The 23696-nt window shown below is 30.7% G+C and overlaps 1 protein-coding gene across 2 annotated transcripts in view; it reads right to left on the reverse strand.

The window, feature by feature from the left end:
* Window positions 1-23696, reverse strand: part of cora (coracle) — a 97080-nt gene that overhangs the window by 52851 nt on the left and 20533 nt on the right. For both annotated transcript variants that reach the window (XM_067287907.1, XM_067287906.1), the window contains exons 3-6: window positions 16601-16705; window positions 12680-12722; window positions 5916-5991; window positions 1037-1081 (exon numbers count right to left, since the gene is read on the reverse strand). In XM_067287907.1, coding sequence (XP_067144008.1) covers window positions 1037-1081; window positions 5916-5991; window positions 12680-12722; window positions 16601-16705 — 269 coding nt within the window. The remainder of the gene's footprint in view (window positions 1-1036; window positions 1082-5915; window positions 5992-12679; window positions 12723-16600; window positions 16706-23696) is intronic.

The raw sequence follows: 23696 nt of genomic DNA on the forward strand, positions 1-23696 counted from the left end.
GACCCAAGTTAAGAGTAGTGTGGGCACTACAGAAGGGTTCTTCGTTAATGTTGGTTTGCATCACAGTTCAGTCCTTAGCCCTTATTTGTTTGACCTGATAATGGACGTGTTGGTGTGTGACGTGAAGTGTAAAGCTCTGTGGAATATTCTATTTGCAAATGATATTGTGCTGTGTGAACACTTTCCCAAACCAAGGCTGAGAAGAAACTGGAAGCTTGGAAAAAAAGTTTTGGAAGAAAGGGGCATGAAGATTAGCAGAAGTAAAACAGCTTATATGACTTTGAATGGTAGAGACGAGTGTAATATTAAAATCCAAAATGTGCTGCTCCCTTTGGTTCCAAGTTTTAAATATCTTGGGACATTTGTCGAGATAGGAGGAGGATTGAACTCAGAGGTGCAGCATAGAATTCAATGTGGATGGATGAACTGGAAGAAGCTGAACAGTGTGTTATGTGACAAAAAAGTTAGCTGCAATCTGAAAGCAAAATTGTATAAATCAGTTGTTAGGCCTGCAATGTTACATGGAGTGGCGACATGGGCAATAACAAGAACCCAAGAAAGAAAGATGGAAGTGGCAGAGATGAGAATGTTGAGATGGATGTGTGGAGTGTCAAGGAAGAATAGAGTAAGGAATGATTTTATTAGAGGTTCTGTTAAGGCGGGCCCCTTGAGCAAAAAGATGCAAGAATGTAGGTGGAGGTGGTTTGGCCACGTAGAGGAAAGAAGCAACAATTATGTTGGAAAGAAGATCAGAAAACTAATAATAAAAGGAAAGAGGAAAAGAGGAAGACCAAAGATGCATTGGAAAGATAAGGTGGAAGAAGACTTGAACAAGAGGAGACTTAAGAGAGGGAAGCACTTGATAGGGAGAAATGGAAGAAATGTATTAGAGAAAAAAATGCTGACCCTGGGAACAGGCAAGGATAAAGAAGAAAAAGAAGATTTAGCATTCCATGCATATATGCACATTAATTAGAGCTAAAATTATATACAACATATTTTATTTATTTCATAAAAATTTTAAAATTTTACTTACTTTCCAGATAATATATCATTCCTTATTTGCAAGCACAATTGGTACCTTAAAAATTTATTATTATTATTATTATTATATATTTAAAGAAATAATGTCAGCTATAATATATACAGTATATTATAAACATTTTTGTACTTATCAGTACATATAAAACAAATAGAAAATAAATTATAATAATTAGAGTAAAAACTTCTTAATTTAATACTCTCTGATTTGATTCTATTGATTTAATGTATTTTTTCACCAATCCCTTCAAATTTTCATAAATCTTAATGTTAACATTACCATATTTAGTGTTTTGATTTTGTAAATTTTCAGGATTTGATATATTAAAAACTTCATCCCTAGACAAATTTCCACCTAAATAATATGGTTTTTTTGAAAAAAACAAGGAATGTTCAAATGGTCAGGAAAGTTATAAAAGTTCAATGAATTATCAAAATTGTTTTGTCATCTTGTGATAATGAGAGGATGTCACATTCTGTAATTTTGGCACTTTGGCAGCCATTGCTAGACTCAAAGATTGGCAAAGCAAATAGAGTAGAGCAATATCATGCCAGTCTTTGAAGTTCCCTAGATTCTGTGATCCAGATACAGTATTCCTGTGCAACTACAAACCTGAACATATGGCAACAAGTATAAAATATGAAAAGTAGTACTTATTAATAATACACAATAGCAGTGATATTGATAAAAATGTATTTTTATTTTTATTTTTTTGTTTCAAATTTAGAAACTGCAGTGATAAAGCCATATTAAATCCTCACAGTAGGAAATAAGCAGGAATCCTTGATTATATTTCAAAGACAAATTTAACTGTTTAATATCTTTGTGTAAAATATGTCTATGTTGGAAGTAATTATTAATGATTTAAAAAACTATAAAGTGGGTGCCTAATGGCAACACTGCTCATTTTTAGTTTGATGTCATTACTTTTCTCTTTATTACTTCATCTTGTAACTTTTGTAAAAGAAACAAGTAAAAGCCATTAAAGTGTTTAGTTGCGTTTAGAGACTTTCTTAATTTTTACTTGTCACCTTAATAAAAATCTATCAGGTTACAGGCCCAGATTGGTTAACTGTGTACTAAAGATAAGAAATTTTTAAATACTGATCTTATGAACTGTGACATGTTCAACTCAATGAATTGTTAGCAAACATAGCCAACTGAAAATTATACCTTGAGCATGAAACTGAGTCAACTGAGAGTCTTTAAGTCTATCCGTTGAGTCAATTTTGCAATATGGAAGTTTCAGATATCCATATTACTTCATTCAAATTCTATTCAAAACTGTCACTGGTAAACATAGTATAGGCAACATAAAAAATGGCAAATGAGCAAGTCACAAGGTATTGTAAAGATGCAAAAGCCCAACAAGCAATTATGTCAATCACTGATTGGAAATGCATAATGCAAATCTTAAACTGTAATAGTTCCAAATTTTGTTCTGTTGATGAAGAAGATGCTAAATAGTAAAAATATGCTCTCTTTGAAAGCTTCTTAAATATTTTGCTGAAAAGTTTTTAAATATCCATTAAATATTAAGAATATAGCTCCACCAAAGTTAGTCATTAACATTGATATTGAAAACACTAGACAGTGAACCCCTAGGTTTTTCCCAGTTGAAAGGATAGAGAACAGCAGCTTTTATGAGATGGGGCAGTGGGATGGAAAAAGAAATAAAGGAAAAGTAAGTTTAGAGATTTGTTCACACAATAGGAGTGCAAATTCTCAGAAAAACTTGCTTTTTATAAAAAATATGTAAAACATAGTTCAAGTTAACAAGGCTGTCTGTTATTGATGTTGACTTTATATTGATGTTATTGATGTATTATTCTATAGGAGGTTTTTCTCCATAGAATAATACATTAGACAAAGCAAAATATAGAAAAATGTTATTTGAATATTGAGATAGCAGAGTTCCACTATATTTTATTATTAAATATCTGATATTACTAAACAATTAACTCTCTTAATCTCCTGATAACTTGTTCTAAAATTTTGGTCAGTGTTGTACACATTAATTTAAAAACAAGTTCTGTAATATAAAATATATTTCAATAATTCTGTAGAGAACAGAGTTTATACAAACTCTAGAGAATTAACTTGTAACTCTTAGAGAATTTTAAATTGTATAAACTCTAGAAGTTTGTATAAACTTCTAGAGTTTATACAAACTCTAGAACTCATGTCATACTAGAGAACAGAGTTTATACAAACTCTGTTCTCTAGTATGACATGTCCAATAATCCAACACTCCACTGCAGGACAGCATAAATGAAATTTTCATGTTACCACTTGACATATACAAACAGACAGAGATTGATATTACTATATATATATATATGCATACTATCAGTTGCTAATTGTTTTTGTTTCTTATGTGGTCACAAAACAGTCACAACTGTGACTGTTTTGTGACCACATAAGAACAGTCCACATAAAGACCACATAAAAACAGTCACAGTTGTGACTGTTTTGTGATAAACATGATAAATTAATTTGATAAATTATGATATGATAAATTAATCTGTGAGTTAAGTATGTTTTTACTGTACAGTATAAATAGTACATACATACAAAATCCAATAATCTGACACATGCCAGTATGATTATAGACACTCTACTGTACTTGAGCATAACAACAATTACCTTAGAACTATACTTTAATGAAGAAGTTTTACAATTGACATATAAAGACTATGTTAAAATTTGTGATTTCTAGCACTCTGAGATGCAATCAAGAAAAAATTAGATTTGATCTATAAATATTTTAATACTTAACTAATTATTAAATTGGCCAACATCTCCTTAAAAGTACTCCTCTCCTGCATTTATACAGTAATCCCGCCACTTCAGTTAAGCCTCAAATGCTCTTTGGAAATCACTGTCTTGAAAATTTTGAAGTACCTGTTGTAATCAGGATTGGATCTCCTCAACTGTATCAAAACAGTTTCTTGATTTCAATCAAGAAACTTCAATTTCATTCAAGCTTCAATTTCATTTTAGAGAACCAACGAAGTGACAAGGTAAATCCAGTAAGTAAGGAGGGTGGGGTATTGTAGTTTTGTGTTTCAAAGATCATTTGTGCATTGTCATGATTAAGGAGCCAGGTTTGATTGTGATACAGTTCTAGTCTTTTATGACAAATGTTTTCCACAATCAACTTAAAATGGTTCAGTAAGTTTGAATTCACTGTCTGATCTGGAGAAAAAAATTTCCAGTATACTATCCCTTTATTATAAAAACTTTGGCTTCTGACTTGTCTTATTTTCTTGGTCTCATAGATTGTGATGTCACCCGTGGTTTACTTGCCACAGGCTTTCTGAACTATTTCAAGAGTACTTGTGGCATTTTCAAAGTTTAACACAAAATTTAACTTGGTTCAATTTTCAAGTTAATTCTCAAATTGCAGCATTACATTAACATAACATGACAAAATCATGTGTAATCAGCATTCTGGTTTGAAAAACTCAACCCCATTTGGCAGACTGATGCTCAAATGTCTAAGGTATTGATCCTTGATAATAAAAAGAGTGTACTTTGTACTATCATTGAACAGTGGAAGCAGTCTGGTTTCTTTTTGATTCACTACACATAATGGTCATCTTGAAATTTGTTTTGCATTCTAGATTTTTATATTTTAATAATAAAATATATATATTATTTTTTCTAAAAATGTTCCAAAAAATGATACATCACATATTTTTTCAATAAAGAAATATAATACAGAAAATATATTTTTATCTTTAGTAAATAATAACTAACTTATTTCTTTCTAATTTCCAATTTGTGAAATTTCATACTTGTGATTACAAAATAAAAAACTATTAATATTTTTAAAGATCAGTTATCAAAGGAATCTTAAAATTTTTTTACGAAATCATTATTATTTATTTATTAACTAGCAGTACCCGCCACGCGTTGCTGTGGCTCAAAATGTATCTATTATAAATGTATAACATTTCCCCATGGGGGAATTTTGAAAAATCCCTTCTTAGTGTACGGTACATTCTCTTGACATACCCTATTAAAACACAATCAAAAATGCAAAAAACTGCATCTAAAATAGTATAATAGAAGCCCAGTTCTTCACGGTAAGCCTTAATTTTGTCCCTCTCCCTTGCGGGGGGAGATTTTGACATCTATATTATATAAAAACATGCACATATTCAAATGCAGATGTTGTGCCAAAATTTCAAAGCAATCAGTGAAGAACTTTTGGAGATTAGCTATTAAGAACAAACAAACATGTATATTTTTATTTATGTAGATTTATATAAGAAAAAAACATTAAAAATTTTTTTTTTTTAATTTATCTAAAATCATTAAAATTAAAAAGTTTAATATTTCATAATTAATTTTTACTTCTTATATTACAAATTTAATTATTTTAGTTATATTAATTTAAATATATAAATGATAATTTACATTTATCAAGCTTCTCAGTTTCTTAACTTTAAATTAGATAAAATTTATCAGAGAGAATTAATATCTGAAACTTATCATTTGAAAAAATAGGTTTCAGAATCAAATTTAAAAATGTCTATCTCTCTATTATTTGGTATGATTCTACTTTGACAATTACACTTACATTACGAAATGAATAATTATAGAAAATTCATTATTCACAAATAATCATTAAAAAGAACAATAAATAATACATTTTTAAAAACAATTATCAGTAAGAAATGAAAGCTTTGTGGTTATTTACTTAATTTAAACTGACCTTTGTGATTTATCATAATAATTCTTTTTCTGTTTAATGTTTCATAATTATTGTTTTAAATGATAAGATAAAAGAAACATTTTTAATTTCAAATATTTAAACGTACTTGATATTATAAGAATTTAGTTTTTACATAAAAAAATAAAATACCTTGTAATATCTTCTTGTAATTGAGCTGGATCAGGTGGATAAAATTTCACTTCAAAAGAGAATATCCAAGGTCCACCTAAATAAAAACCAAAAGAGTATTTAGATTGGATTTTTAATCATTTTTTAAAAATAATTTTATTCTAAGTAATAGATAAAATTAGAAAAGAGGAGAGTTATAATTAAGCACCAGATTTGTATGCATATGCATGTTTTTCCTTAAGTACTTTGATGTTGAAACCTTGATATAAACATGACTTGAGTCCAAGTAAATCAAATTAAGGTTGTCTGATAGGGGCCTTTTTGTGCTCATTATGAGCGGTAAAGGCATCTAAAACCACAAATAAAAAAAAAAAGGTTGTCTGATAGTGCATATTTTATATTCATTTTCAAAAATACATGTAAAGTATACATTTATGTTTTTACTGCATATTTTGCAAATTTGATCATTTTTTTGGGATGAAATAAACTTTATATCTTGTTTTTGTGATTCCAAATGCTACTTTTTTCAAATGATCTACACTACAGTCAGTTTCTGCTATCTGTTTGGTGAATTATTTTTGTGAATGCACAGTAGTTCACATAAGAAATATTACTCTGTCATTCAATTACAGATGAGCATGTAAAATTCAAATGTTTTAAATTTGAACCATTTATCTCTGTTCCTTTTAAATTCCCACAAATAAGCATGTTTTGCATTGTCACAGAACTCTCTTATTTTTAAAATTCTTTGATTAAACTGGTTAAAATTATTGTAAACGTTATATTTTTTAATTTAATAATGTTAAATTTAATTTTTCAAAAATCTTTCAATAATTTAATTATTGTATTTTACATATATTGTTGGTTGAACCAAATTTATACCAAACAGTTCAAACTAATACTGATTTGCTAAGAAAGTACTTACAGAAATTTGGATCTTAGATATTTAAAACAAATGGAAAAATTCTTTATTGTTATGTATGCTACAAATTGTTTCCTACTAAAAAAAACAGTTTCTAATATCTCAGTATGCTGAAACCTCCTTATATTAACATCTTACAAAGCATCAAAAAAGCCAAAATTATAACTGACTACTAGACTATATTTGATTTAGTTGAATTTAAACTAACTTTATTAGAATTCACAATATCAGTTAAGAACAAAAAATTACTATCAACTTTAATACTAAATCTATAATTAGTTAATAACTTAATAAGAGTGTTTACTCATTTTTCATTATTTGTACAGTGCTATAAACAAAAATATATGACTACTTTAGATTGATAACTATAGGATGAAGAAAACTAGGTTAACCAAGTCATTCTCAAACATCTTGTAAATGATCATGTATATAAAAATAAATTCAATAATGATTGATTAGATAGAGAGTTATAAAATTTTATCGAAGATGTAATTTTATTTGTAATTGATTTCATGTTCCCTCCTATTATGTATTTGTAATGTCGTAACTTTCAAATTTCTTGTGTTACCTGTTGTAAGATGCTTATCCCCTCCCCCTAAGAAGTGTGGCATACTAGATGTTAGTAAAATTTGCTCACAGATAGAAGTACATTCACCTTTCAATCTACAAATTTTAGTGTGCATTACTGGTGCTTTTAACACACACAATGCATATTTCAGGCATTTAAAATTGTAATATATGTGCATACAATTCCAGCCTTTAGTTATAATTAATATTAATTTCATTAAAAACTTTTTAAATTAATATTATCAGAAAATATTAAAGGTTCATAATATTAATTATTACTACTACTCAAAAATTCATTTATTACAAATTATTTTAACATTTATATCAGACTTTTTAAAAATAAAAACTATAATTTTTCTAATTTGTAAAAGTCTTCAACTTTTTATTTTTTTTAATAATTTTTCTATTTGTTGCAATCAACTACATTCTGAAGAATTCCATTATCTTGGCATTTATTTACTTTTAAATTATTCATGAACATGAAACACGTAATATCTAGTTGTACAACATATAGTAGTTTTGTTATTACATGTAAATTGAGTAAAAGGTAAATATAATTATACATATAAGAAGTTATTATTAAATGACGTTCTCTGAGACTTGATTATTAACATCATTGTTAAGTATGTTGGTAATTTGGGTAAAAAAATTATTTAGTTTGTACATTTCATTCTTTGATAGATTACCAATTCTTGTTTTGTAATTTAAGTTTTGATTCATGCCAAGTATTTCTATTATTTGATATTTTTGACGATAATTATTAATAGCTGCACAGTCTTTCAGGAGATGAGTAATAGAAAAGTCGATTGTTTTGCACCAGTAACAGTTTTGATTGGAAAAGTTTATATATGTATTATTAACCAGTAAGGAATATTTATTAAGCCGGAGTTGTAAGCATAATCGTTTAATATTCATATTTATATCAGCTGTAATAAATCTGGAATCAGAAGGAATTTTTAAAATCTCAGAATACCAGGGATGATAGGTTGATTTTAGTATTGAATCTTGATCCTGAATTATTGAATGCGATATGGCCGAATCCATCAGTAGAGTATAACTGTTTTTCCAATTTAAGTCTGATTCGTCTAGCAATGCACTTGAAATTCCATACTGTTGAAGAGTGTTATTGAATTTGAATTGCCAGGTATCTTTAATAGGGTTTAAGACATTTGCTTGGTACATTTGTTGGTGTAAAAATTTTATATTTTCGTCATCTGTATATATAAGTCGATGATAAAATCTTATTAGTCTCTTTAGAAACCAAGGAAATATTTGGATTCTATTAGTTTCTGCTCGGATTGAATAACCTGGTACCGTTCTCTCAAGTTTAAATATTTTACGTAAGTAGTTAATGTGGAATTTTTCTAATTTATAAAAATAATCAAGAGCCCACACCGGGCTGGCGTAAAAAAGAGAAGGGAGAATAGTAGCATTGAAAATTTTAATTTGAAGTTTTAAATCAGAAATTTTTAACGTTGAACATAAATATATAGTATTATCAATTAATGTATTAATTTTTGCAGTAAGTACTTTCAGGTGCTGTTGATATAATCCGTTCCAATTAAAAGTTATTCCCAAGTATTTTATACTGCTGACAATTTCGAGAGGTCTGCCGTCTAAGTAGAAACCTGTTTCTTGATTAGATAATTTAGTATTTTTTCTGAATATGATTATTTTTGTTTTGGAAGCATTGATCGATAAATATAACGACAATAGGTATTTATTTACTTTATCGATTTTATGTTGCAATGTTATACGAGTAGGTGCTAATAATACCAGATCATCTGCATACATGATATGGTGGAAGGTACGGCCGTTGATATATATTCCTTCATTGTCCTTGTCAAATAGATTATTTATGTCATTTATGTAAAAATTAAAAAGATACGGAGATAGAGGTTCACCTTGAAGCAGTCCGCGATTTGTAATTATTTCTGGATTATTTACTTTGTCATTCACGATATATAGTTTATAGAAAGAAAAAAGATTCATAATCGAGCCTGAGAAGCAGCTACCTGCACCACATTGTTTTAATTTGTTGACTAGAGTCGGTACATGGACAGAGTCAAAAGCTTTAGAGATATCAATAAAGGCAGCGTAAATTTTTCTTCGTTTTTTTTGTAAATATATTTGAATAATCGAAGATAAAAGAAAAATAGCAAATTCCGTTCCTCTGGATTTAGTGAAAGCGTATTGAAATTTTGAATTAAGGTTTATTTCTTGAGTCCATCGCTGAAACCGGATTACAAGAATAGATGTAAAACATTTCCTTAGTACTGGGAGAAGAGCTATTGGTCTGTAGTTCTCAGGTTCTAAACGGTTTCCTTTTTTGTAGATCATAATTAGTTTAGCTGTATTCCAATTTTCTGGATATTTAGACGTTTTGTAAAAGAAGTTAAATGAGTCTAGTAATATTTGTTTGCCCGATGGTGGTAATGCTTTAATGAATCTGGAAGTTATTAGGTCCATACCAGGAGCAGACTTTAATTTCAGCTTTCGAATTGAATCTTCAAGTTCATCAGAGGTAAACGGCAGATCGAATAAATCATTATTCGGAATGAAGGAATTTGGAGATGGTGGTCTAATAATGTTTGGAAATCTATTAAAAAATTTATTCCAAGTTGAAGTTTCTATATTTATTCGATAATCTAGTTTTTTCCTCCTTAGTCTCTGAATAGTTGTCCAGAAAAAATCAGTATTTTTTGTAGAAATCAACTTATGTTGTAAATTCTTGAAGTAGTTGATCTTTTTTGACTTTAATAAATTAAAATATATTGTTTTTAATTTTTTATAATTCGTAAATGATTCATTTGAGAAGTTTAGTCTAAATTGTTGTAAGGCTTTATTTTTCTTTCTTTTCGCCACATAGCAATGGAAGTCATACCAAGGTTTTTTGAATGTAGAAATTTGTCGTCGTTTGAGAGATCTAATTTTTATAAACTGTTTGATTAAATTTACCAGTTGTAAGTATTTTTCGTTGCCATTATTTTCTTCACTAATCATAGTGTTCTTGATATATTCGCTAATCTGTGATAAATATGCTTGGTAATCATAATAAATTGTTTGATGGAATAAAGGTTCTTTCTTAGTAGTAGTTTTATTTGATATCTCAAAGGAGGTACAGGTCGGGAAATGGTCAGACATATCACAGTTCAACACTTGAATAGATGCGCACAGGTCCGACATAAGTTCTGAACAAATTGTTAAATCTATAACAGAGCATCCATTATAATTTATACATGTAAATTCCGAAGGGTAATCAAATCGCAATCTTCCATTCATAATGTATAGTTGTAAACGGTGAGTATGGTCAAGCAGTTGCAGACCAACTTTATTGTATTTTTTATCCTTGGATTCTCGAGTATTATTAATTAAGGTATTGGGGCCGTAGTATATGGTATCCATTAGCTGAGCTATTCTAGCATTCATATCACCTATAATGATAGTGTATGGTGAAATGTGCTTCCATTTTTCGTATTGGTCAAATATTTTTTTCATAGTTTCTGGTTGTTCTGGAGGGACGTATATCAATAAAATTATTAAATGTTTTTTAAATAACAATGTTATAGTTGAATTCGTAACCTGTAGTAAAACCATTATATAATTATCAGTTTCTTGTTTAAATTTAATTTCACCAATATTTTTTTTAATCAGTAAACATAAACCTCCATACGGACGGCCAGGTCCATCAGGTTTTCGAGCAGTAGTTAAAAAGATATTCAATTGATCATTATTATTGTCCCATTTAATATTCGGATTAGTAATCCAAGTTTCGGTGATACCTATTATATGATTGTTATTAAGAAGGTAAGCAAGGTTATTACTTTTAATTTTTTTTCCTAGACCTTGGCAGTTCCAATTAATTATACGTAACAGATTATCTTGTTGAGCTTTTTCATTATTTAGTTCTACTTTTGCGTTATTTAGGGTGGTCGAGTTAATAAATCTGTTGAAGGGATATACTCTAAAAAATCTTTTACGTAAACCAACTGTTGTTGTACTAAGCTGTAAGTAATTTTATGCTGATTTAATAAGAAATAGTCATCTCTTAGTTTAATTTGAAATCCACGTTTTTTTAGGTCGATATAATGTGGTAAAAGCATTTTTCTTCGCAGGCGTGAATCTTTGACTAAATCCGCCGCCACATTTACATTTTGCCATTCTCCCAATAATTTGTTTTGTCTCAGATTATTAAAATTCATCAATATAGTATTACGTATTTGTTCAGATTTTAGTGTTATACACTTAATGTTGATTCTAGAATTGGGAATGTCATGAATAAGTTTTATATCCTCTTTTTCGTTAAATGGCATTTTTGAGACGAATGTAAGAAAGGCTAGAATTTCTTTATGGTTTTTGTCTTTCATAATGTTTGTAAAATCATAAATTATTAGCTTATTATTATTAATAGAGTTAGTCATGGCATCCATTCTAAATTGCGTTTGTTCTGTATAAGTATGCAGTTTAGTCAAATCTTGTTCAATTTTATCATATTTTTTATTCACCAGTTGAAGTTGTTTTTTAAATTCCAATATTTCACTGTGAATATTATTAATTTCTTCTCGAATAGACGTAAATTGGTTATCAATCTTTTGGTTACTAGCCGTAATGAGTTCGACAATCTTTAACCATAGCTCTGTAGTTGAGATGTCTGGAGACTTTGGATTAGTTGTCTCAATTAATTTAGTAGATTTAGAATTCTCACCTGAAGTATTTGGGGAAACTGCTCTTCTTGTTTCTGTGTATTCAGTTATAAGATTTACCTCGGATCCAGATGATTTTGCACTGCTAAGTGGTAGATTCGAACGGTTAGTAGGTGGTCTTCCTCTTTTAGTAGGAGTTTTCTGCAGAGGTCCAGGGTTAGGTTCAATGCCAGAAATCAGCAATAGTAGCAATATTAGTTTGTAGCAAGTCATTATAATGCCAGGCAAGTATATTTTACGATATTTGTCAAAAAAGAATTCTTGGGTGAAGCAGCATAAAAAAGTCACCAACAGCCTTGACGATCAGAGCGCCTTTTTATTTTTTTTAATAATTTTTCTATTTGTTGCAATCAACTACATTCTGAAGAATTCCATTATCTTGGCATTTATTTACTTTTAAAATTATTTCTAACATTTAAATCCAATTTTTATGAGAAAAACTGCCAGTATTTTTCATTCTTATCAGCAGTAGAACATTTAGAAATGTAATATTCAATATTTTACTATTTAGTACAGAATAAATAGTAGTTTAAAAAATTGTCATCATAATTCCAAACCATAACACAAGAAATTATTATTATAACAGTACATACTTCGTATCTGTTTTCCTATTCCTTTATCATTATTCAGCCAATTCTGCAAATATAAATTTGGAAAACACAGCTCAATTTATAAAAATAACATCAATAGAAAAAAAATAAAATTAATAATATATAGTGAAACTGGAACTTCACCAGTATATAAAGACATTAAAATACCTTTCACACTTTTCCAGCAACTAAATTTAATCAAAACAAACATTGTATGTTCATCTCATTTTTATTTTATTTTTTATATTTAAATGTATTTTATTTTATGTTATAATTTTTTGTTATACTGAGTAATCAAAAAAACACATTATGATTTAAAAATTGTAATTTACATCAAAGAATATTATTTTATTCCAAAAATAGAATCTCTGTTTAAAATCCTGATGAAAGCTTATCAATCAGGCCAAAAACATTTGTTTGATCAATTTAGTTGCTGGAAAAGTGTATAATGTGTGTTTAGTGTCGAAAATCAAATTTTTGGATTTTTCATTTATATTTTAATAATAATTATATTATATTATTTCATAAAAATTAAACTTAAAACTCACACCAAGGAATAAATAATTTCTGGAAGAAAATTCGCTGAGTTCAGCGTTAAAATAGTTCCTTCAGTATTACCACGAGCACTTTCAACAAGTTTATAATCATCGTCTTCAGGTAAAAAGAACGATTTTAATGAAACGAACATGCAGAATGTTCCAAGAACAACAGAAAATTTTAAATTCAAAACAGGCGTCTGGTAATTCCATTAAGAACGTGCAAATAGTTTTTGACGTGTTTGACTTCTTAATTCTACGGTGCGAGCGGCGCATGCGTGGAATTGACACCACGATGGCGATATGATGTTAGGCGCATTTCGTTGTTTAAACGTCAATACAATGCTACCCAAACCCTGGGTAGATTGAGGGTGGGAACATTGCATGCTTCCGTAGTAGCTGTGAGTAGCGCTTCCCAGATAAACACAAGCCTTCGATTGTTGCAGCATTTTAGTATTTCCGTTCTGGACCACAGCAAGTTGTAGCCTTGCTCGAGAACTTTTTTAGCAAGCTCTGTAGTATATTTTCCCTTGGCTACATCGTCCTGATGCTCTGCGAGGTGGGAGGCGAGCATTCTTGTTGTTGCTCCTATATATCTTGTGATAGCTCCCGTTGCCGGATTTTCTAGGTGTATTGCGTAGACTCCTGATTTTTCTAAAGTGGTTAACTTGTCACGATCATGCTTGTGGTAATACTAAAAGAACTATTTTAACGCCAAACTCAGTGAATTTTCTTCCAGAAATTATTCATAAAAATTAATGTTTATTATAAATATTTTTGCAGTCTCTTTAATATACAGAACAATAATGAAAGCCACTAAATACTGGATAGCTGAAAAAGTCCATCTGCTGTTCTCAGTTTCTAGGGAGAATCAGGATCAGCTCAATGGGTGAGATGACTAGGCAACTGCATCAAGCAGAAAAATGAGCAGCCAAAAATGTTCAAAAGGAAAAAAATAAGTAAGTAAAATAATAAGTGAAATACAAAGAAATTCCATAGGCTGTTTATAAATAGTTCATACAAAAGTGTCAGTGTTAGAAGTGCTCTCTATTGGCAATGGTTCTGGAAACAAGGTGACAAAAATCAGTTTCACTTCATTTGCAAGTTACTATTGAACTGACATGAAAGGAATGGTACTGTACATGTAATAATACACTCAGTGCCATAAAAATTAGCATATCAAGAATGAGTTGTCATATTGCGGCAAAACCTGGCATGCAGATTAAGTCTCAAGCAGATATGGAAATGATTAGAATTATAGCATGATGGCTAATTGTGTAATGCTAGCAGAGGGCACTAAAGTGTGTCCTGCTTGGCCTATAAAAAAGTTCACAGAGGCATCCTGTCTGTAGTTTACCTGTTGCAGAGGGATACTGTATCACTAGAGATGCCTTTACGTCACAATTGAAGACGACATGAACAACTAACCAAGTTTGAGGGAGAAAAGATCATTGGGTTCTCAACCCAATGATCCTTCCCCTCTCAAACTCCACATGATCATCTTGTCAAATAGCCTCCACCTAGACTGTTCTGACAACACTGTGAGGAGATGTTGGGATCAGTGAGAGAGAAAACTCACATATGGTGCTCTGGCTCAGGACATCCTCAGTAGACCACTAGCCAAGAGGACCATCTGGTCCTCCAACAAGCACAAACACAGCCAACTGTATCATTGTCTGCCATCCAGACACAGGTGGCACCATCATTATAGGCTCTGTGTCTGTCTGTATCATTTCGAGGCACCTGCCTGAGGAACATTTGGTATTGTGGCGGCCATTACTTGTGCTGCCATTGGCAGCCACCCGTTGTTGCCTCTGTTTGGAGTGGTGTCACTCCCAATGAAATTGGATCACAATGGAATGGAACTGGGTTGTCTAAAGTGATGAATCCAGATTCAGTTTGGGCATGATTCAGTTAATGGCATATTTGTGTCTGGAAGCCTTGTGGTGAATGCCTCAATACTCCTACACTTTGGAGTGGCACACTGTCCTCACAGCTGGTGTGATGGACTGGGGGTACCATCACATACAAGAGCCAGTCACCTCTAGTAATGATCCAAGGGACCATGACAGCCCAGCAGTATGCTAGTGATATCCTGCAGCCACATGTTTTCGCTCTCATGGCAGGGATCGCAAGAGCCATTTTCCAACAGGACAATGCTCAACCACACACAACAAGAGTGTTACAGGACTGTCTCTGCCATATAACCACACTTCCCTGGCCTGCCAGTCCTGATTTGTCATCAATCAAACATGTCTGAGACCACCACCTGGGACACCAAGTTGGACAAAACTCCCTAGGACCACTAGAGGACTATGGTCCCAAACTAGAGGACCACTTGCACAACTGTGAACTGAGATGCTGCAGGACACCATACAGCACCTGTATACCTTCGTGCTTGTCTGTATAACATCATGTATTCATGCTAGAGGTGACCCAATAGGATACTAGAACCTCCTTTTATTTGTAGTTTTCCCTGCAATAAATGATCCTTTTGCTTTCATTCTGTAATCACTTACTTATATCACATTACACTTGCATGTACAATTTTGTTCAATTCCGATAACTCCTTGTTGGTGCACTAATTTTTATGGCAATGAGTGTAATATATCATATTTTATCTATGGTTCTGGAGGGTATGTTGTTTAATATAATTTATTCACTTCACTAAGGACCATCATATTGTTTTACTATGATGTGGTATTAGAGTGACCAACTGCACCTTTTTGACCCAGAGAATCAGGTTTAGAACAGTTTCTTTGGGTTCCACATCCAAATCATTTTTTCTCTGAGTTATTGTTGATTTTGAAATATTTGACATGAAAGATTAGATATATTTTATCTTCAATCAATTAAAATAGTCACTCTTGTCACATGTGCAAAACTAAAATTTTCAAATTTGATTATAATGGACAGGCAGAGTTGAACTGTTTAGCACATGATCCTGATATCAGACCTGCGTTGATATAAACGTATAAACGTAGGTAGGATGAATAATTTGTTAATGGTTATTTATAAATGGATAAACATTTTTAAGGCTTCTACTGATCTTTTCTCTTCTTCTGACATTACTCTCAGGCACACTTAAAGCATTAAGTGTACCTAAGAATAATGTACTGTATTTTACGGACTATAAGACGCACTTTTTTCTTTGAAAAATTGCCTCCAAACTTCACGTGTGTCTTATAGTCCGTAAAATACAGTAATTGTTGGACAAGTAAGGCAGATGCTACATTGCTTCAGATAGAAAGTTCTGCATGATGAAATTAAATAACTCGTAAGCTATCAGCTTTTAAATAATGAAACATATAAATAATAATTAAAATTGCTTTTTTAAAAGATATTTTAATTATTTGAAAATATTTTAATAAATTATCTTAAAACTTACCCTTGTTTCTTCAGAGTCATGATAAGTTAGACCAAAGTAATCTTTTTCCAATAAATTCAAATGATCACAGACTTTTTCAAATAATTCTTGACCTACTGCTTTTCTCTATTAAAATAGTAAACATTTTAAAATGAATTTTGCATTCTTTATTTTAAAATAAATTACAGAAAATTGTTTACAAAATAAAGGATTGTTGGCATTTTTCCATTAAAAAATGCAAGATATATTGTACAAGCCAATGTTATCTAGCCCAATAACATACAACATTGGTTGGCTTGTAGTTTATAATGTATCGGGTTGTAATGTTGTTGTTTATTTAAGATATATTGTTTTAACTAAAAGACTGATCAAAGATAAAACTAATAATACTAGCAGAAAAGATGTCATGTACTGTCATTATATTTAAACTGAAAACAATTCTATTTTTATACTTGTTATTTTTTATTTAAAATCTATGTATGGTATGTATGTGTATGTAAAATTAGTATTCTACATATTATTCATATTTTTCAAATTTTGTTGTAAATATTTTTTTAAAAATTTCTGAAATACTATCTTGTAATTATTAAAATCATTTGCATATCTTTAAACAACTGCAGAAAAAGTATTGATTTTTTTGGTTAGTTTTGGCATTGATTTACCATTCACAGTTGCTGGTGTAAGAATATGCAAATTATTTTAATAATTAAAAATAGTGTTTTTGGGCCAAATATATTTTCTAATAGTTCACTGGATTGCACACTTCAGAAAAAATTGGAAAAAAGTTGGAAAAAACAAGATAAACCTGCAACATTAAGATTTTTAACCTGGTGCTTTACTTACTGGTCTATGCCTGCTTGTTACAATTCATGATCAATGGGATGATTTTCACACCAAATACAGTCAAACCTGTTTTTGTGCGGTCTTTTTCTGTGCGATTTTTTTTGTGCAATTTGTTTTGTGCAATTTTTTTTTGTGCGGTATATGAAAATTTCAATCAAATTGGAACATAATTGACTCCTGTAAAATTTTTAAAAACTCTATTGGTTGTTTTCTATGACATCAGCAGGTTTTTTCATTTTTTATTCAGTAAAATTTTTTTCTCATACGTTTATTTCGATCCCCTCTTATTTTAATAGCATAAAAACCATAAATATTATGTTATATTTGAACAGATGCAGTAAGTTAGCTCCCCTCCAGCTTTAGACTGCAGGTGTGAAATTTCAAGCCTTGTTAAATGAAATAACACTTCCTGCAGCTATATTTATCAAATAAAATCATTATTTAACAATTATTTTTAACTTTTTAATGTTAGATTGGTATTTAAGTGGAAATAATTAATTAATATAAAAATTAAAATTCTTAGAGGATTTTTTTCCCCATTAGGTGTTGCAGAAAAAAGCCCAAGGAGTTAAAAAAGCAATTCCTAGTTATTTCGTACGGTTTCGAGTTATTTTCTACGTGAGACTTTTTTTATGCGGTCCCTATTCACCACATAAAAAAAAATATTTTTTTAATTGTGTTGCGAAAACTATTTTTTATAGCCACTCGTGAAGTTTCGCGCGATTTTTTTTTAATGCATTTTCTTTTATGCGGTCCCTATTCCCCGCACAAAAACAGGTTTGACTGTACTGTATAAAAAAAATGGAGAAAACACTGAGATCAGAGTTATAATGCCGATCTCAGTGTTTTCTCCATTTTATTGTTACAATTCATTTATAGAACTTGATATATAACAGATATGGAAAAGTTTAAACAATAATTTATCTTAAATTACTGTTCATTAGCACAAGTTATGCTACCTTAGATTAGTGGAGAGGGTATATTACAATTTCAGCAAAAGTCAGGATATCAAAGCTAGAAAATCTCTTTGTAATACAAATGCAGATAGGGCTCAAAAGTATGAAGCTAAAATTTGAGCAAGTAAACCATACAAGATGGCATTTAAAAGTCCATATTTTCCATGAGAAAACACAAAGAAGTTTCCCTTAAAACACATTTGGTATGCACTCTTCTTTTTTTCAGTTGAGACTGTATATATGAATGTATATTTTATCTGGCCTTTTCCTTTTATTATAAGATAATTTCAAGAAATATTGCTAACACTATGTATACATTGAAACTTGAAAAAAAAATATGTTAAGATTTTGAAGTGACCATTTTCTTGTTCAAGCCTGCCTAAGTTGGAAAAAATGAAAAACCTGTTTAAGACAGAAAGTTTATAGTTCCCATGCAATTCTATTTTCACAGATTTTACTGAAATTAAATATAGAAAAGACCTTACTCAAAAAAATTTTAACACCATAAAATATTAAGTATGTATGCATGTACAACAACATAAAATGTTAATTATGGAATTAGAAAATGTGCAGCGATTTTTATCAATTATGTATTTATGTTATTTGAGATGATGTAAATTACACATAGTGGCACCCATATAGACCAGTTTTGATTTGAAACTTTGGTTGTTTAATGGGATGGAGTAAATCTTTGCGGTCAAATTACGGTTATACGGTTTCTTATCGTTATTTAAACTTCTGAATATTATTGGGTTGTGTCGATATACAACCTCAACATTATTAGTTCTGGCCGCTTTCCTATGTATTCTTCTTAAAGATGAAATATAATTTAAAACCACTTTTCGTTTCTGGTCTACTGACGTATGCTGATGTTTTGATGTTTGAAAGGTTGCAATCAACTTCTGAATCATTTTTATTGGATAACTCTATTGTTCTGCAATCTTTAAGATGTAATTCAGCTCTGTTATGGTGTCCCATATGCTGGTACAATATGTATATGCCCTTCTTATCAAGAATCTAAAGGCTGCCAATTTGATGTGGAGAGGATCTACAGAGTTATGTGGAATTAAAATAGGTTGAAAACATAATTTCCTGTATACCTTGGTTCAAATTTTGCCATATTTGTAAGATGTCCAAAAAGTTTACAATTGTTTCACTCTCCTGGTCTAATTGTAGGAGTAATCCATAGGGGTTATCATTGATCACTTTTAAAAAATGCTGCAAGTTTGGTTTTCTCTGCCACAAGATGAAGATATCATCAACATATCTAGCACATAAGATAATGAGGTGTTGGAATTTGAGTAGATTCTTGTTTTCTAATTGTCGCACCACCAGTTCACAAAGTATTGCTGACGTGGGACTGCCCATTTATATTTTTGTATTTATGTTCTATTTTCATATTCCAATTTAACTGAAGATCAGTTAAATTGATCAAAAACATTATTATTTATTAAATTTCATTGTTGGATTTTTTAAAAGTTTTTTTTTATTATAATCTATCCAGCTGATACAAAATATATGGATAAAATTGTTTAATATTTTACAAACTCTGGATGCAAGAGTTGTTTCTTTGACATTTTTACATTGCAAGCATATAAATAGATCTATTTAGGTATTTCAAAGCTAGGTCTTAGACATCTTCAAATTTTAAACCACTAGTATTGAAAAAAGTTGCTTGGGATGAATAGAAACAGCCAGTTTTGTTGTGTTTCTATTCTTCCCACAAAATCAAAAACATTGCAAGAAGAGATCAGTGATAAAAAAAAATTCAAAATATGACTGATCTCAATGAAAATTTAATGAAATGATACTAGGACAATACTGTCGCGTAGACGAATGATAATCAGACGTGAGGATTTCAAAGAGGTGTTTATTCACTTCGATAAACGTACAACCACTGCCAGATGAAAATAACTCTGCTCAACCTGAGCGCTCGTGCTTATATCCGCGTGAGGACAGGGGTTTCCATATGTAAATGATACGGATTTACATTTGTTCTGAGCCCGGGCGAACGTATACCCCAAAAAAGAATCACAGCAAGGGGGCTTGAACCGGAAACCTCCCGTTTGATAGGCGACCATGCTGACCACTGGACCAGGAATGCCACGGTGGGAGAAGTGAGTCGCGGCAATATCCTAATACAATTTTTTAATAAAGAAAGTCTTATAATATCACACTTACCAACAACTTTTGTCAAACATTAAAAGCATGTATGCAACAATTGTAACATGCAAACAGGCCTGGCATCAAGAACAATGTTGCCAGCCTAACAAAACAATGTCCATACTTTGAAAAATAATGTCCAAAGAGATATAGACAAGAGAAACTTCTGATTTGTTGGTTAGTTCCTGGAAATACTATAGATTACCACCTATGGAATTTCGGGACTGACGTGAGTATATATCTGAACTGAGGGAACCGAGATGAGTTCAACGATACCCTTCTTTTGGACCGGAAACGAAAAATAAGAAAGTTATCATAGTTTTTAAGTTATCGTACTTTTTTAATGCTTTCATACAGACGACACTGTAGTTGCTAGTGCTGCCATTTCGCAATAATGTCTGCAAACAAATTTTAAAAAAGCACTCTGAAAGGCAAGAAATTGCACAAACAGTCGAACGCCACTTCCTTTTTTTTCTTTTGTTCAAGAACTACCATGAATCAATAACTAGTGACGTTAAACAATCGGCGGCCTGCCGGCGGCTCCCCCCCGGGGGAAGTCCGTTGGGAGCACTAACAGTCAAACGCCAGTTCCTTTTTTTCTTTTGTTCAAGCATTGCAACTCCCAATTGCGACAGTGCGGTCGGCTCGTAGTCCTAGCCGACCGCGAGCGGTAGTGAGACTGAGGGGCCATAGCCTCCGAGGTCAACGAGCGAGGATGTGCGAAAAGGACTTAACTCAAACTGCAGACGATCAGTGTGCTCATGGATCAACATCTGCCTCTGTTGAAGGTATATATGGCCGACTTGCTGGACTGCCTATTAAACATGCAATAAGCTTAGTGGAGAGAGCGATGCGACTCCCAATCATCATACGATTGCCAAAAACAGTATGATAACTTTATTATTTTTTGCCTTCAGCCCAAAAGTAAGGTACCGTTGAACTCGTCTTGGTTCCGAGTTCAAATATATACTCAAAGACCCAAAATTCCATAGGTGATAATCTATAGTACACCCTAGTTCCTTTGTCAGACATGTACAAAATTTTCTTAAAGTTTTGTTTCTATTCACCCCATTTTACAGTAATGATCATTCTGCCTAATTGGTAAGATTGTGTGAATATAGCATTATTATATTTCACTTCAGAAAGAGAAACAAGAAAAGGACTGAATATTTGTGTCCAATAGTATTTTTGAAAAAAATCAAAAACTAATATCATACTCTGACTCACAACACTAAATCAAACAATAAATGCAATTTAAAAAACAATTCATATAAAAAGCTAAAATCTATTAATTAACTTGTGTTTTTTTTGGATATTTTGTACATATAAATACATCACAGAACCATTTAAAAAAATCAAATCTTATAAAAAAATATATAATTTTTCATAATATTAATTTCCATATGGCTTATTCTATGAATTTTTTTTATATAACTTAAAATTTTTGAAGTTTTCATTTTGACAATTCATTTTTTACTTTTTCACTTTGAATGTGAATTATTATTAAATCTAATGATGATGATATATATAATAATAATTTTTATTATATACTTCTACATCTAGCTAACCATAGTTCATTCTTTAATATTTTCAAATCCATTTTTCTAATATCAGACAAAACAATAATACATATACAAACATCACAAAACCTGATAATTTGTAATAAGCCAAATAACCACCAGATTACATTGGGCTACTTTTCCACGATTATATTTAATTAATTTCTAAATAATTTGTCACTAGAGGGAGGCATTAGGAACTATCTCTTGTTATATTTAACAATTATAATTAGTGACAAATTATTTAGAAATTAATTAAATATAATTATAGGAAAAGTAGCCCAATGTAATCCACTGGTTATTTGGCTTATTACAAAACAATAATGCTATTTTAGTAAAGGAGTCCAATTTTAATGAAAGTTCAGAAGAAATTTGGCTCCGTTACTAGTTTTGTTTGATGATGATATTTTATACCAAAATTTCCTGCAAACAACCTGTGGGCTATCTGTTTAAAAATCAATTTGGAAACAGGAATGGGTTATGCAACCTAGTAGACTATCTGCTAATTTTAATGTAATTATGAACTCATCCAACACTTTCTCCTTTATCTAAACTTATGTGGTCTTACGCCATACCTTTTTTGTATATTTTATTTGTGTATATATATATATATATAAGGTGTGTTTCAAATTTATACGGACACGAAAAAATTAAAGTGAAACACAAATTTGCTGCATTAAGTGACAAATGTTTTATTAAAAATAATATGAATTTACATGTTTCTACACTGCAAAAGAAGAATTTTAATCAAACATTAACATTTTGTCACTGAAAATAATGTTTATGAAACTCTTATACAAAAAAACTGTTACATATTTATCCGGACAGGCACTCATTTTATGACTTAAACAGAATATTGTTTAGTTTCAAGCATTTAAATATGCAAATTAGCTTACATATCTAATTGTAATACAAATTCTTTATGTTGTTCAACGTTCTAAAATGGGTACAACAAAGAATTTATCTGATTATGAAAAAGGGAAGATTGATGCCTATAAATCACAAGGCAAGTCAATAAGAGAAATTGCAGCATATATAAATCGTCCAAAATCAACTGTTGGTGATTATTTATCAAAAAGACGTGGCAAGGATGTACCAAAATTCAAGACAGGTCCAAAACCCAAGCTTACTCCTCGAGATTGTAGACAAATCATCAAGGTTTGCTCCACAAAACAAACATCAGTAAGAAAAATAAAAAAAGAATTAGACTTGCCTTGTAGCAGCACAACAGTGTGGAGAGTTTTAAATACATCTCCAATGTTAAAATTCAGAAAAAAAGCCGTAATGCCACCACTTTCATTAAAGCACAAAAGTGACAGACTTGATTGGGCACAAAAACACATGACATGGTCCGAAGAATGGATTGAAGTTTTGTTCAGTGATGAAAAAAAATTCAACTTAGATGGTCCAGACGGTTGAAATTATTATTGGCACGATTTAAGAACCGAAAAACAAATTTTTTCAAACCGCCAAATGGGTGGGGGATCAATAATGGTGTGGGGTGCGTTTGGATTCAACGGAACCACAGATTTAGCATTTATAACTCAAAGAATGAATTCAAAGAAGTATCAAGGCATGCTTGAAGATCATTTATTG

The sequence above is a fragment of the Centruroides vittatus genome, unplaced genomic scaffold, assembly GCF_030686945.1.
Source record: "Centruroides vittatus isolate TY-2023 unplaced genomic scaffold, ASM3068694v2 scaffold_752, whole genome shotgun sequence".
In the NCBI taxonomy this organism is placed as follows: Eukaryota; Metazoa; Arthropoda; class Arachnida; order Scorpiones; family Buthidae; genus Centruroides; species Centruroides vittatus.